The sequence below is a fragment of the Haplochromis burtoni genome, unplaced genomic scaffold, assembly GCF_018398535.1.
Source record: "Haplochromis burtoni strain Fernald_Lab_line unplaced genomic scaffold, NCSU_Asbu1 Contig_20, whole genome shotgun sequence".
Lineage (NCBI taxonomy): Eukaryota > Metazoa > Chordata > Actinopteri > Cichliformes > Cichlidae > Haplochromis > Haplochromis burtoni.
Window position 1 is genome coordinate 972,859 of NW_024582381.1, and position 17,449 is coordinate 990,307.

General features: G+C 38.6%; 1 protein-coding gene across 3 annotated transcripts in view; it reads left to right on the forward strand.

Annotated features, from left to right (window-relative positions):
• LOC102300988 (inactive dipeptidyl peptidase 10) overlaps positions 1-17,449 on the forward strand; it is a 138,588-nt gene that overhangs the window by 61,206 nt on the left and 59,933 nt on the right. For all 3 annotated transcript variants that reach the window (XM_005919372.3, XM_042218574.1, XM_014332725.2), the window contains exons 2-3: positions 14,172-14,283; positions 15,264-15,359. In XM_005919372.3, coding sequence (XP_005919434.1) covers positions 14,172-14,283; positions 15,264-15,359 — 208 coding nt within the window. The remainder of the gene's footprint in view (positions 1-14,171; positions 14,284-15,263; positions 15,360-17,449) is intronic.

The window sequence follows — 17,449 nt, forward strand, 5'->3', positions numbered from 1 at the left end:
TTTTTCATACATTTTTTATTCATTTAAGTGTTTATTTTCAAATCTTCACTCAAAGTAATAATTCAAGTAGTAATTCAAACTAAACACTTATGAGCTAAGAAGATTATTTTCTTACCTCACAAAGAAGCTCAAGAAGTTGGGACAAGATAGAAATGCCATTTTTGAGGGTTCTTAAAAGTCATTTTGTATTTTAAATGATATTTTGGCACCACATTTTCAACAGTAAAATGTATATTTTATTCTCAGGGCGAGTGTAATTTACACAACAATTTTAGTTTTTTGTAAAATACGATTAACATTAATTTCAAATTCATGGATGGGACAGAGCGAGCTTTGCAATTCCAAAATGGTTCACGCAGCCTCAAGAAGATAGGAATTTGTGTCAGTCAGTGGAATGATAGTCTAAGGTATACACTATGTTGTATAAGGGTTTACTTTCTTCAGAGAGTGATAAAATAACATAATGCACTATTTTAAAAAAGCATGGGAAATATATAAAACATTACTTTTTTGAGTAATGACTGCAACACTGCACCTTACAAAGTGTGGGTAATTAGCATTAATTTCATGCATTACTCAGAGACTCTTACACGTCTTTCAGTGGACTTGCAGTGAAGTTGTCTGTCTTTTGCATTATTTGTTGTTCATTGAAACATTAATGACAGCTCTATAGAAAGCTTTGGATGAAGTACATGGTAAAAACCCACAGTTGACACAGGACACACTTTACTATCGGATGCTGTGGTGATAGAGTGAATGGTCTTCTGTATCAGAGAGCAATGTTTTAATCACAAAGCACAATGACTAAAAACACCAGTTTTCCAGGTAGGTTTCCTTGCTTGGCTAATTGTTTAGTTGGTTTCAAAGCTGTAAGGTGCAGTGTTGCAGTCATTACTCAAAAAAGTAATGTTTTATATATTTCCCATGCTTTTTTTAAAATAGTGCATTATGTTATTTTATCACTGGTGGCACCACCATCATTAAGTGATTTTTCTTAATAAAACAAAAACCATAATTGCCATTTGTAATGATTGCTGCCTTATATTTTCATTCAAAAATGTTGCCTGGAATCAAAACTTTTGGAAATTGTCAACACTTTCAACATTGCTACATCCATTTATTTTCTCCGCAGGGTTTGAAAACCACAATTGTTGAGCCACTTCTAAGTACTAAGTACTAAGAGCCACTTCTTAGTACTACCTAGACAATGAGTCACTACGTGTGACTTTGAAACTCTAATTATTCACATCACAACAACACCTAAAGGTTGTTTTGATATTTTCAGTCACGACCACACCACAGAACCATTAGTGCTCTTAAAAGGTATATAAATGCCATCCACTCAAGCACAAAAGGGCAAAATGTCTGTTGTGATGATATTATCATGAATGATGTTATGTTACTAGATACAGTGAAAAACTGGGAATGTTATGCCACTGTGTTAAGCTTGTTTCAATCTCATTTGAAGGATAGGGACTGCTTTTTGTTTCTGCTCTTCGAATGCATACTTCAAAAAACTGCATGTGGATTTCTCTTAAGGTCTCTTCTCATCCATCTTGTTTTTAACATTTCTTTACGTCTTGTTAAAAACAACAAACTATTCCTGTGCTATATGCTGATGAAACACTGATCTACATTATGATATCTTCTGATGAAAGCGTTTGCAGTTGGGCTCTGAGTTTTAATAACTGTGAGTGCATATATATCCTCCAGTTATACAAAGATTTAAAAACTGTTCTTGGAGTATTTTGGAATCACAGAAAGTCATTCAGTGACTTGCATGGATACATAAGCACAAGGATTTGGACTGAACTGCCTATGAATTAATTATCAGTAATGTTAATTTCAGACTTCAGTCCAAATTGTTCTACTTCACTTCTCATTGATTCCAGAATTTCCATTAGTGCATGCATTTTTTAAAATGAAATTGTTATTTTTAATGTTCTGTATATATTTGCAGTACAAATTTTGTTATTATTTTTGATTTGTATATTTTCCCCTTTATTGTCCTTTTTAAACTCTAATGAATTACATTGCTGCGTGATTCATTACATTTTATGTTTTATGTCTTATTTAAGACACTTTGTTGTCTTTCCTAAAATGTGCTGTATAAATAAACTTACTTTTATTTCACAGCACAAATAAATTTTAAGCTGGGAGAGAATCTAAATCACTGGGCCATTATTTCATCTGGTCATTTGTGATAATAATGTGTCAAACTGGGTTTGCTAGTAGGAAGGAACTCAGCAGGAAGCGATTTCACTTTAAATAGTGGCCTTTTTGGTAACAGGAGACACACTCCCAGCATTCAAAAGGCACGTCTCTGAAAACTGTAATCATAACAGCACTTGCAGTCTAACCACATCTGCTCATAATGAGTGATTGTATTCGAACAATGGAAGAGTGGGAAGAAAATTCAGCAGAATCATGTGAAACACAATAGCACAATCAACAGTAAGAATAGGGACACAAAAGACTCAAGTGACCACATTGCACTGATACACGCTGGGAGGCTTTTTTCTTACCCCCTGAGGACATTTTAATATGTAACAAATATCCTCGGATTCCTGCACCTATACCTGTATGCATGAGATGACCCCATGTCTGCCTAAGATGAGTAATGAATCCATTGTTGATCCATCTGTACCAGACTGCTTTATCTTTCCAGGTTTGTTTGCAAAGATTACAATGTTCAAAGATGAACCTTGCAGGCCTCTTTATGCAACCAAAGGACATCTCCTGCTCCTGCTTTCTCTTAATAGTCAGTGTCCTGAATAACCGCTGAAGCACAGCATTCCTCCCTGCTTTTATATGACAAAAATGTCAAGTGGTCCAGGCTCCACACTCAAAGCTAGGTGATATATTATCTCTCAAATTCAGCCTTTGGGATATTTATTAGAATATTTCAGTCTGCCAATTCATCATGTAAATGTTGTTCCTGTCTGCCAAACTGCTCGGTAAAATATTGGATTGGTGCACAGCATGCACTCAATTTCTTTAGCTTGTCATTGTCAACAGATGAGCAAGCTGAAGTGAGGGGGGTTAAATAAGTTTAATATTTGTGAAGTTAAAACCACTGCAGTGAGTTAGACCACGTCAGATGAGTTGTAAATGGAGAATGTCCTTCAACCTGGAGGGAAAAGGAAAGGCAAAAGATGCACTGTGCATGAAGAACACCTTTCTCATCTTTAATTCATTTGCTCTTTACTTCAAGTAACAAGCTAATATGCCAAGAGTATGATGCCTATCAACAGTTTATGTGCCCTGTATCCCTCATGCCTGCAAAATGTTTCTTTTTTATGTTTTTACTTTTTTATGTTTTTACTTTCCCGCATCAAAATCTAAATTACATTTTTGTTTTGTTTTGTCTTCAAGCAGTTGTTTCTTGGTGCTGTTGGGGTTATGTTTGCATCATGAGATGACGGATTTGGGAATGAGATGAGCTTATTGCTGTCAGGCATGGGCACCAAAGGCTGGAGGAGATAAGAGAGAGAGGGCAGGTTATGGAAAGCAAACAGACCCAGGGAAAGAGGCTGAAAAGCAAAGCACAGAATAAAAGCACAAAGGGAAAAGACTCAGACCACAGCAGAAATTTCTGCCCTCCAAGTGTCTTAAAATGCACATACTGATCAGAGAAATCACTTTTTTTTTTCAGATTTCAAACTCCCAAACTTCCTAGTAGCGCAGTTGTATACCTTTGACCTTATACTGGGGTTTAAAAATACAGAGTGGCAAGGAAAGCTCTATAAGAACCACTAATAAGGCCCTGTTGGAAAATCTCCAGCAGCAATAAGGCCAATGCAGAATTAGTAGGAAAATCTTAAAATCAGTTTTGAAACTTGGAAGGAGTGAAGGTCAGCAGGGATTGGTGTGGGTCTTTTGTTAGAAAAGAAATCCTTGAAACTGTGTTTATATGAGCTGTGCTCTTTTGAATATTTTGTCTGCTTACACCAGAATAAAGTGCCGTCTGGAGAATATGAAAGCAGGTAAATTTAGGAAAAAATGGTGTCAAAATGGAGTGTCATACTTCAGCTAAATTGCTGACAATATTGCTTCACTATGATTACCTCTGATTTTTAAAAAGGCATAATTTAAATCTGCTTTTAAAGTACAGTGCAAAAAATCCAGATGATCAGGATTTTTCTTTTTTACTTTCACAGTGATCCAGAGATTGTTGTCTAAACATCTGGAGCATCCATGAGTTCGTGGAAAAGTGAAACATCGTGTCATAGTGGAAAACACTGGAAAAAAAACTCTTATAAGTCAACACTTGTAGATCAACATTGCATAGATCTGTTGATTTAGTCTTGCTGAAAATGAATGATTGAAGCATGTTGTAAACTGACTGACTTACAGAAGATTAGATGGGATATAATAACTCTTAGAACAATGGAATTAGAAAGAGGCTTACTTCATGGCCTGAACTGAGATCCAGTCTGTCAAAGCACTTGAAAGCTCTTGCTCTCCTGTTGCACTGAATGCTTTGTTATGCTGAACATCATGAGTTCACCAAGGTTTTACGTGTCAAGGAGTTTTGCAAAGTATTGTTCTGTTGCTTTGAAAATCTTAGAAACAGCAGTTCACTGCAGATTTTTTCCCTTGCTTTTCTAAATATAGCTTGAAAAGCCATTTGAAAAGTCCATCCCTTTTTTCTGCACTTTGCTCTTGATAACATGATATCAAGAGCAGATATAAATACTCTCAAAATGGCAAGCTGCCGCAGTAGCACAAATATAAGATTATTAATGAGTGAATGATCTTTTTCAGGCAGTGTGCCTTTTATTATTGTAAAATTATTATAAATTTCTGTCTGTATCACTTTACTAGAAAAAAAAATGTTTTTGTGCATAATGCAGTAATGCATAATTAGTGTTATGATTCTATTCTAGGACTCAATATTTCATGAGAGAAATATAATATTTCTCGAAAACACCCTCTGTCTGAGGATTAACATTGAATGAAACTGACGGAAAAGTAGCTACATCATTCAGTCAAACTAAAGTTTGGGGAGCTGCAGCAAGACCCCAGCAAAAAACACAGTCCAGGATCACAACACAGTACAGCAATGATCGCAGCCCTGTCCAAAGCAGCTTAAAATGGAGCAGCTGTAATGGAGATTGGTTACAAAGCAATTGTATGTAGGCTGAAATAACCTAAACAGTTGGATTGTTTTAAGCTGTCAATATGAATGTGCTACAGAAACGTTTCAGCCATTAGCTTATTTGTGCTGTATGTGGTGATTGAGAGAATAAGATATACTGTAGGATTTAGCTTGCAGAAGCAAACTTTCTTCATTTTCTCTGAAGGGTATGTAGGCTTAGCCTTAGAGATATCTGGGAGAGGCTCAGAGTAGAGCTGCTGCTCCTCTACATTGATCCAGATCAATCTGCATTGATCCAATGATCTGGTTGAGGTAGCTCAAACAACTGACTTGGATGGCTCCTAGACACCCCTTAGATGAGGTATATGAGGCATCACTAACTAAAAAGAAACTCTGGGGAAGACCCAGGGCATGCTGTAATACCTATGTGTCCCTCCAGAGATACTAGAAGTGGTTGCAGGAGAAGGGAGGTCTGCGTATCTCTGCTTAGAATACTGAGCCCATGACGGACACATGGATAATTAGCCGAAAATGCTTATGAGTAATATTTTTGGATTTATTTATATATAATCTGAGGAATACAAACATCAACAAACTCGCACCTGAAAGACATTTTGCTTTTTTCATTCACCACACAGACTAACAAAATGGTGTGCATAGAGTTACAGAGCTAGGTTTCAGTGGCTGATAAAGGAGGCCTGGTTTCTTGTTGACCTGAAGAACATAGAACAGGAAGTCACACTGTGATAAACACCAGGTTACTTCTGAACTTTGTTGCTTCTGTGTCACTGAGCTAGACAAAGGTGACTGCTGTTTGTCTTGTGTGTCTGGCAGCAAGGATGCTTTACATTCATTTTTCCCTTAAAGAATCCAGAGGCACACAGTGGGAACTAAAGGCCTTCGTTTCAGATGAAGATCATGACACAGATTAGCTGCTCTGTAACATAATACAGCTTTCCCATCTATGTCTTCTTTTCCTGTGCAGTTCAATTTCATCAGCTGTGTATCTTCAAAACAGCACCTGGCACAATACTACAGATAGCGGAGTGCATTTCACTTGAGGTAAAAATCACATGGTACTGTCACAAAGAAAAAAAGAGAAACAGTATGTGCACTTCAGTTTGTTGGAAGTCAGAGAGGAAATGCTTTGCCTCTCTTGACAGGTTATGCAGTATTGAGTATCTGTTTGGATTTATGGTGTTGCTTTGTAACCAGGAAGCCCTCTGGCATGGTGCAGAGAAACAGAAGGCGTTGGCATCTTAAAGATGAGGAGAAGCTATCTCCAGTGTCTCATATGGGAGATATACGATCACATTTTTTCTGACTCAAAAGAGTCAGAAAAATCTATACATCTATATTTGATATGATAGTCAATCATATTCACACAAATCATTGCGAGCTGCTATACAGAATCAATGTTAAAGCACCTGACAACAATGGACATCTATTACATTGCAACCACTACCCACTGAGTGCAAGAGCAGTACTTACAAGTTAAAATCATAAACTGTATATAAATGATGGACATAGCCAGTGGCTTGGAAAAATGAAGCCATATGTGTCTTGAGGTACAAAGTGCTGTCTGGGAACAAAAAAATCTCTGGATCCAGTGTACTCCCATTTAAAAACAACTTCTATGAGGACTATAATCTGGACAGGAGCATTGACCTCTTGTCCAGATCCAGTTAAGGGGGCATCCACACCAGAGGCCACAATAGTTAGGCATCACTACATGCCTGACACGTTGCTAGTGGAAATTTCCAGTTCCTGTTGCCAATGTAAACCTCTAATATGGTGTATGTTTCACTAAACTTGAGGCTTCAAAATGGTACTTCATAAACCAATGGGTAATATCTCAGTTGCTTGTTTCAGTTCCTGTATACAGTCTGATGGCTGGATACCACAGCCGATATTAGTTATGAAGTTAATTAAGTCCTGTTGAGCTTCTGCTTGTGACAGCTCAGTACCTGAGATGTAGGAAATGTTTTTTTAACAACCTTAAAATCCTGATGGATGCTGTCTTTTGATTGAACAGAATTTTGTAATGACATAACTTTAAATGCTGTGTTACTGCAGATATTTTATAAATATAAAGGAACGCTCAAAGAAAGAAGGTTCCTGGCTAGGGACTTTCTGAGCGGAGTTTGTATTTTCTCCCTGTGTCTGCAAAGATTTATTATATGAAGCATATCTCCTTCGCAGCATGGATTCCCTTCCCAACATTAGCCTCCCAGAGATTTGTGTCTTTTTCTGATCTTGGACCAGTGATCTTCCACATAGGTCACTATGTTAGGACAATTGGTAGTTCTATATTGTCAGTAGGATTGAATGTAGGAGGTGTACTGTCGCTCTCAGCCTGTGACAGCTGGGGTAGTCTGTAGCCCCCACCATTGACCCTGAGCTGGATAAATGATTAAGAAAATGGTTGGATGGGATATTTCCTACAAAAAAGCTTTAATCCTAATGTGAGGAGAACATTTAATTCATGGGTTTTTATGTTAATGTTTTCTTTAAATTTCATTCAGAAAGTGGAAGTACATTGTGTAACAAATTATACAAAGGAAATGGGCAACCAATGGTCCAATAAAATTACAGCTTTAAATATAAACATCTTAAGGTGTGTTCTCAGAGGGGTGCAGTTGTTTTTGCTTCTGTGTTTTCTTGGCTGCAAGTGCTCTGGAATTCTCACAGTGACCTACATCAAACTGGATTCAGACTCTCAAACTGGAGCTATTTAATGGCATTTTCAATCAGTTTTTTAATATGGACACATTTTATTCCAAGCAACATTTTCACAGCAGGGGAGAATGGGATTCCCAGAATTGCAGGATATGAGGAACATAAAAGCCTCAGTGTATGACTGGAATACTGTATAACGATGTGATGGGGGAAATCGTAATGACATATAATGTTCCCTGATGTGTAATGAGGATTTCTCTAGTTAATGACGCCAAACAAAACAACGAGAACAAAGACGCCACAAACAAAATCATGCTCAACCAACACCAGAGGAGAAGTGTCCACTGTGGAAAAATTACTTTTATGCTGTGACTGATCCAGAAATTTAATAACTATATGCCACAGGGACTGGGTGTATGGTTAAAGTTGTAGAGTAGAAATGCAGGCGATGTTGTGATGGTGAGGCTCCAGGATGTTTATCTTGGAATCATATTCCTAATTAAAGGGTTTTGAAAGCAAATATAAACACACAGAAGAGATTTAGCAGCTTGCGGCTCTGTAGGCGAGACAGATTTATTTATAACACCACTCTGTCAAAGCAAATGAAGTAAGGCTGTATAACTGATGACAGGAAGATAGAGTTTGAGACATGTCCAGAAATGGGTCTGGTCTACAGAGAGCGGTTTTGACCCCTTTACATGCAAGCATTCATCAAAATCAGCACAGTAAAAAACCAGCCTTGTATGGTGAAATGTTATATGAATATCATATAAGTCATTTTGCTTTTTACTACTACACATTTGTTATTTTGTGTAACTGCATAGCATGAATAATAATACAGCCCTAACCTTTTCAAGTAACAAAAAACTACTTGACAAAACAAGCAACTGTGTGCCTGAAATTCATGAATATTTGGATTTCGAAAATATCAAACTGTAAGAACAGTAGAAACTGGAAAGGACAAATGAAACAAACAAATAGGAAAATAAAATATCAAACTGAGTTTAAAAGCTTAAGGTTTGTATTAATTATTGCAGAAAAAGTACTGGAGAGTTGGGGTGGGTTTCAAAAAAACAACCAAAATTCACCGAACCAGCAGCAAAAGCAGATCAAAACTATGCTTTATGTTTGAAAAACATTGTCATTAGTTCCTTCTAACTTTTGCTGTTTTGCTCCCACCATGATAAAATCACACTTCCTGCACAGCTCTCCAAGATCAGTTCACCATCATAAATCTCAGTTTTCTGCATTAATTACCTGCTTATTGCTCACCATCATTTTTTTAAAAATGACCTCTGACAAGAAATTCTAATTTTTGCTGTTCGATACCAAAGAAATTTGAACTTTTACAAATTATGCCAAATTGCAAAACATTGAGTTATGTCTCTAATAAAACTTCTTTAACTTTGCTCTGCTTCACTTCAGCAGCATCAGGTAATGTTCATATGTTGATTCATGGTTTTCTTCATTTTATGATCTACTGCAGAATATTTTAAGGTTATCTGCTATAAAAAGTCAGGCCAGGAAAATCTCCTTCATGTTTTTCTGTGTTTTATCCTCAGTTCCTTTGACACAAAGGCACCTGCTCTGATCCTTACACCTCTGATGAAGTCTCACAAGAGAATCAGAGATGAATCGAATCGGGACCTTGTGAATCAAAATCGAATCCATTATAGAAATCAGTGACTATACTCAGCCCTACTAGAGACATCTTAACTTCTAGATAACATATTTAAAATTACATAGTTTTACATACTTGTAAGCAGTCAGTATTTGCCTTAAACTGGAGCTTCATAAAGTGTTTCAAACCAGTATCAGTATGTTTCAGAGTGTGTGCAATACACACACTGTCCATTTCACACTTTGCCATTCCAATGGACTTGCAAGCTGCAGTAACAGCAGAGGGGCATATTTTATTTCAAACCAATATGAAAATAACAAAGGGAGAGCCTTTAAACAGACATTATTAACACATTCAGATGTAAATACATGTTAGCCACCAAGCTTAATTGTTTGTGGCACAGAACGACCCTGGAATGTTCTTCATACCTTTGTTGGTCACTAGCAACATCTTGGCTTTTAATGTGTTGCTGGTACCGCAACTTCTGCATGTATGTCCATTTCACGCTTTGGAGAGGCATGGTGGACTGGCGTGTCTACGCATGCACACTTTGCCATGATATGGGGTTGAGCAGTTAGCTGAAATTATTTCTTAACTTTTCTTGTCAAAGTTAATGGGTGGAATTTTACTTCTGTTCTGCTTAACCCAATTCAGCTTCTTCTGTAGTCTGTAATTTAGCAGGAACTACTCAATGAAATAAAGGAGGAACACAGTTCATCATTATTTTAAAACATGAAAGTCATTCAGTGTGTAAAAAATTTGAAGAACTTGAAAGCTTCTCAAAAACCTGTGATGAAACCAGCTCTCTTGAGGACCGCCCCAGGAAAGGAAGACCTGTCAGTTCATCAGCTCAAAAATCATTAATTAATGGTCCTTCAAGATTAAAGCTCACATCAGTGCCTTGCAGAAACCCCATCTCTAGATGAAGTGTTGCAAAGCGACTGTGTGAATCATGCCTTCCCTATCAAATTGCTTTGTAGAACAAAAAGAAAAAACTACTGAGAGTGACTAACGAGAAAAGCTTTATTTGAGCCAAGAAAGTGAAAATGAAGGGGGAAATCAGCATAATAAACAATCATACATTCATAAACACATTGTACACATTAAAAAATCTATCTCTGGAAAACATAACACAGTAAGCATGATGTTTGTCATTGTGAATGTTTAATTTTTAGGTAGTGAGAAAGCAGATCCTTCAGTCTAGCCTTCTATCAGCATGTGACAAATTAATGACCTTCACAAGGTGCTGAATATGACTGGGATCCTCTGTGGTTCTTTTTACTTACTTTTTCTTACCAAGCATTGTATATCAAGTACTTTATTTTCATCCCCATCAGGTTCATTAAAAGTACACCGAGTGGCTGAAAATTAAGCAGTAATGTGCATAGTAAAAATAAAAGTAATGCAAGTGTTCAAGTGTTGCAGCCATGAGCACTGAGTAATTTCACATTGAAAGCAACGGTTTAGAAAGAGCTGAATAAAAACAATTAGAGCAGAAATTGTTCAGTTGTACCATGTTTTTCCTAAAAACATTTCCACCTTAATATGAATTCTGCTTTTAAGAAGGCTAGGTACAAACATTGGCCTTTATCTGACCTGAGCTCAGTGTGTTCTACCATTAATACTTTGCATGAACCATAACTTCCACGTAAGCATGTGTGGCTAAAAATTCAGCAAACAGCAGATGAGGAAGGTCTAATATATTCATCTCCTATATGTTACTATTTTATCAAATCACTTCACTTTTTTTTTTTTTATTGTCACATCACATGTGCATGTACATTGGTACAGCACATGCGAGTGAAATTCTTGTGTGCGAGCTTCACAAGCAACAGAGTTGTGCAAAATATAATAACATAAACAGGCAAAATATACGAATGGCTAAATCTGAAACTAATAAATATATGTACAATATATAATAGTATATGCAAAAAAAAAAAAATTTCTGGATGTGTATACTAAATGTTTTTCTACGTGTGTGTGTGTGTGTGTGTATACACATATTTTACAAATTAAATAGAGTCAATAAATAAAATATATAAAAATATACAGAGTTGAGACATGTGCAAAACAGTGGCATTACTGTACAGTATGGAGTGCATAATGTTGAAGTTCCAGTAGTGAAGCTGAGGTGTCTATGACGTGTTCAGCAGTCTGATGGCCTGATGGAAGAAGCTGTCTCTCAGTCTGCTGGTACGGGACCGGATGCTGCAGAACCTCCTTCCTGATGGAAGTAGTCTGAACAGTTTATGGCTGGGGTGACTGGAGTCCTTGATGATCCTCCCCGCTTTCCTCAGGCACCGCTTCCTGTAGATGTCTTGGAGGGAGGGAAGCTCACCTCCAATTATCCGTTCAGAGCACCGCACTACTCGCTGGAGAGCTTTGCAGTTGTAGGCGGTGCTGTTGCCATACCAGGTGGTGATGCATCCAGTGAGGATGCTCTCAATGGCACAGTGATAGAAGGTCCTGAGGATGCGGGGGCTCATGCCGAATCTTTTCAGTCTCCTGAGAAAGAAGAGGCGCTGCTGCGCCTTCTTCACTGTTTTGTTTGTGTGTACTGACCACGTAAGATCCTCAGCCAGATGTACTCCAAGGAACCGGAAGCTGCTCACTCTCTCCACAGCAGCGCCGTTGATGGTGATGGGGGTGTGTACTTCTCTGCACCTCCGGAAGTCCACTATCAACTCCTTTGTCTTTGCGACGTTGAGGGTGAGATGGTTGTCTTGACACCAGTGGGTCAGGGCGCTGACCTCCTCCCTGTAAGCCGTCTCATCACCGTTGGTGATAAGACCCACCACTGTAGTGTCGTCCGCAAACTCCACATGATGGGATGTTCAGTGGGTCGACAGTCGTAGGTGAGATGAGTACAGTGAGAGCCATACACACCCCGTGGACACCATGTTAGTTGGCCGTGACGATGTGTCAGTGGGAGGATGTAGAGTGATAGCTAGCCACGAGTCTACCACTTGAGGCGCTCAGTCGACAGCACCGCACATCTGGACGCCTGTATCCAGCTTGCAGTAGGGTATCTCCTTCTCCCGCAGTCGTTCAGAATACGTTACAGGACCCTCACAGACCCGCCCCCGGTCCTCCGCTGTGGCTGTATTCTCTGTCTACAAACAGCATTCTCACATACGTGTCTCTCTTCTCCAGCGTAGAATACGTTTAGATCCTCACACAGAGAGGCCGTGGTCTGCGGTGTGCTGGTTTTCCCTCTAAAGTCTGTGATCGTGTTTAGTCCCTGCCACATACTCCGAGGGTTGTCAAACTGTTGCTCCACCCTGTCCCTGTACTCACGTTTGGCTGCTTTGATCGTCTTCCGGAGTTGGTAATGTGCGTGTTTGTAGTCCGATGTGTTCGCGGAGGCAAAGGCGGTGCTCCGTGCCGCGCGAACATCTCCGTTAATCCAGGGTTTTTGATTTGGGAAGGATTTAACTGTTCTGGATGGGACGACATCTTCCACGCATTTCCTGATAAATCCACACACTGAGCTGAGCGTGTACTCATCAATGTCCCTAGCAGCCACGTGAAACATTTCCCAGTCCGCGTGATCAAAACAGTCCCGCAGCGCAGACTCCGATTGGTCCGTCCAACAGTGCACCGCCCTCCGGGTTGGAGCTTCCTGTTTCAGCTTCTGCCTGTAGGCGGGCAGGAGCAGGATGGAGCGGTGATCTGATTGGCCGAATGGGGCGCGGGGGAGGGCTTTGTACGCATCCCGGAAAGAGGTGTAGCAGTGGTCGAGTAGCCGGTCTCCACGAGTGTTAAAATGGATGTGTTGGTGGAGTTTGGGTGAGACTTTCTTCAGGTTTCCCTTATTAAAGTCTCCGGCTGTGATAAACGCTGCCTCTGGGTGTGCGGTTTCCTCGCTGCTGATCGCGCTGTACAGTTCCCTGAGTGCTCGGTCAGTGTCGGCTTGTGGGGGAATGTAAACAGCCGTAATAATCACTGCTGTAAATTCCCTCGGTAGCCAGAATGGCCGGCACTTAATCATCAGGTACTCCAGGTCCGGTGAGCAGAAGGATTTGACCGGGTGCACGTTCGCATAATCACACCAGCTGTTGTTGATCATGAAACATACACCACCGCCTCTGCTTTTCCCAGTAAGATCCTGTGACCTGTCCGCGCGATGCACGGAGAACCCCGGTAGTTGTATTGCGGAGTCCGGTACCTTGTCCGATAGCCAGGTTTCTGTGAGGCAGATCACGCAGCAGTCCCGCATCTCTCGCTGGAATGAGATCCGTGCCCGAAGCTCGCACAGCTTGTTCTCCAGAGACTGCACATTAGCCAGTAATAAACTGGGTAACGGTGGTCTGTTAGTGCGCCGTCTCAGTCGAACCAGAACGCCAGATCTTCTCCCTCTGCGTCGGCGTTTGCGGCCTCCAGGGCCAGAGAACAAAGGCGTCTCAGGTGAGATGAATGGGGGGTCTGCAAACGGAGCGGTCCGTGTTGCAAAACTTGAACTCCGGAAAGTTATAAGAAAGTCCGTCTTTTATGTCCAGTAAGGTTTGTCGGTCGTACACAAGGAGACATGTGCTAGTCGTGAAAAAATAAAGGAAAAGTAAAATTAAGCACAGAAAACAGCTTTTGCTTGGGGGAGCTCGCGACGAGGCTGCCATACTCTGCGCCATCTTGATCAGTATTATATATATATTATATATATATATAAGATATAGTATTATCATCATTATTTTCATGATCATAATTGTATTAATATGTCATTATGATTGATATTCTATTTCTATTTCTCTGATTTCTTTTCTTGTTGTGTAGAACGTAGGACCTATTGCAACAGACAGAAACTGGAAAGGCATTGGCATCTCTCTGCTGGTTATTGCAGTGGTGCTGTCACTCATCGGACTGTCCATTGTTCTGCTGTCAAAAGGTGAGACCCCATGTAGATGAGTCACATCTAGTTAATAAATTATCGTTGACTTTTGTCAACAATAAATTGCTTTATTTTGTCACATATAGGTTCATGTTATATTTAAACAAATGCTAATCTCAAGGACTAGTCCCTCCCACATTCACATACAGTAAATAACATTTATTGAGCCAAATGCTCAGAATTGAAGCTTTGATTCAGCTGACATGGTGAAAAGTATAGATAACCATGATGTGGATATCACTTTAGAATGTTTATGGGCTTTAAACATTTTGTAAAACAATCAGATAAATAAAACTTCTCTTTTTCTTATCAGATCTGCATGCACATTTACAAACACATGTAATGTACCCTTATCACTGCCTAACATGAGTGTATAGCTGCTGGGGCAAACGTTTGACTGGCACCTTAAAAATCAGTGAACAATGACAAATTAACATCACTTGTATGTTGTGCCAGGAGAATTAGCATTGACACTGCAAAAAAGTGGATATTTATTTAGTTTGTATTTAAGGATCAGTCTTGGCTACATTACAATAGTGTCTTTCCTAATTTGCATACTGTCTGCAAACTCCTGTTTTTCTGCCTTCATTAGCATATTTATTAATTCACTGCAGTGAACGTACACAGCACAGAAGACAATGACTGAGGTAAATCACTCCAGGTTTTAATTGTTTATCTGGGAAAGTGTGAGAAAAAGGTTATGAAAAAAATTAAGAAAGGATTGTGTAAGACAACATCTGGAAGGGATTTACTGCCCGAGTTGTCACTCAGCAGAATTTTTTGCTTCCCAATCAGTTATGAAAAATGCCATTTGTGCAAGTATGACTAAACATTATTTAATTATCTTTATGTCATCTTACATTTCCTCACTGCACTGAAGAAATTTAATTATAGATTTGTTTTTCAATTTAAACATCAAATTACCAAAAAATACTTAACAACTGTTTTGTTGTTGTTCTTTTTGACTTTCTTCTTAGATGATGGTGGTAAACTCTTTGGTACACCACTGACATTGGATGACCTTTTGGAAAAAACATTCCAAATACATGATCCTGATGCGAAGTGGATCAGTGGTGAGTATGTTAAAACACCAGAATTCAGACCCCAAGTCAACGCTGTAAAGACCTGAAGTTATCTGAAAAGTTCACTCTGTAATACTGTTTATGAAAGTTGACATGTTATTACAATAGTACAGGTTACCTTCTCAACAGAGTGAGCCATAAAAGCCCTGCATTCAGCGTGATTAGGGTTTACACTCTTGTTTTTCTTGAGTAGACGATGCCTTTTATTGCAAAATGGATTGCTATATCTCCTGACAAAGTGTCAGGTATTTTTAAAAGGCTTATTTAATTTTAGTGTTTCTTTTTTCATTCTGCTCTTCCATTTTAATTGTTGTTCAGGTAGAAGACAATCAAATAAACTTGCATTCATCAGTCTGGTGTTTCTTTTAGCAAAACAGATCCAGATTGAATTGAATGAAGTTTTTTTTAAAGTGCCTTTCAAAGCAGAAGTCACAAAGTGCTTTACAATACAGAAAAAACACAACAATTAAGATGGTATAAACTAAATAAAGGTAACCCTGAACAGGTGGAGCTTAAGTTCTTAAAGGTATCAATAGTGTCCACAGATTTTATGTTCAGTGGAAGTGAGTTCCAGGACTTGGGGTCACATCCTCAAAAGCACATTGTCATTTTGCCTTTAACCAGGATCTTTAAGCATCAATCAGCAGACCTCATACATCCAGATGTTACGTACGATTTTCGTAGTAGCTCACTGATCTGACCATGGAAGGCTCTGAAAGTAACCCCCAAATTTAAAATTAAACCCTAAACTTTGTGGGGAAACGGTGCAGTGAAGACAGCATTGTTTTCATACAGGATCTTTTAGGGTACCCGATGAGAAGAATCACAGCGGTATTCTGGATATTTGTAAATGATCCAGGGATGAATTCCTCAGGTAAAATGTGGCCTCACTGGGATGCTGCAAAGAGAGTCTTTATCTTTATAAGGAGTCTTTAGTCAAGCTTGAATCTCTGTGCTGTAAACAGTTATTTACTTTGTAGCTGCTTAAACTAAATTACATTAGAACAACATAAAAGTGCTATATTTCCCATTTGTTACAATATAATTTCTAAAGCCCAGTAAAGTAAGGATGACAGGAAGTACAACTATGTCAAGTAAACCCTTAATAAGTATATTATGGCAAAAAGGGACATCATATAGGATGAGTTAGTTCTTTTATTATGGTATTTATATTCACTGAGACTGTATTTTAGCCATTTTTATATGTCTAACATATAAAAAAGTCACTGAGAAATGCAGTCACTGTGATATATATATATATATATATATATATATATATATATATATATATATATATATATATATATATATATATATATATATATATATATATATATATATACAGCATATGCAAATTTATTTGCCCACTAGTCTCTTTGACCATTACTTTCACTCTTTATGATTGTAAATAACTGTGAGCCAGCTTGTCTCTTAAGCTGTTTTCATGCATGTACTCCTACAGACTTCAAGAGAATCAGGCAGCACACAGGATGACTACACACAAGGTGTGAATACATTGCACTATTACCTGGGCTCAGACATCACACAGACTTTGCATTAGGAAGCTGGCAGTAAAACACCATTTAACTAAGATGGACATTTGCATTCTCTCATCCACCCCCACTGGGTAATGTCGACATAATTTCAGGCTGCAGTGCATGAGTGAAAATAGCTTTCGCAGCACCTCAAGTATATTTAAGAAAGTTTCACTTTTAATTTATACATGTACATTCCAATAAGATTATAGTGTTGTGAATGTGACTGCTGTATTGCCTCTTGCAGGGTTCCAGTAACCTTATGAGCATATAGTACATGTAATGTAGTAGACCTGACTGCACTCTATTGAGTTAGTAATGTGTTAAAGCTGGAAAGACATACATCATATGTACAGCTTTTTAGCAAAGAGACGGCACATAAGCTGCAACAGAGAGCAGGCAGAAGACAGGGAGTAAATATCTTCCATCTATGTCACCTGTTCAACACATTGAGTTATACCAGCACAGTGGTGAAACAAGGTAATCAGAGTTTATTACTGCCTCTAAGGACTTCAGACTGCTTTAAAACCTTTGCTCAAAACCTTA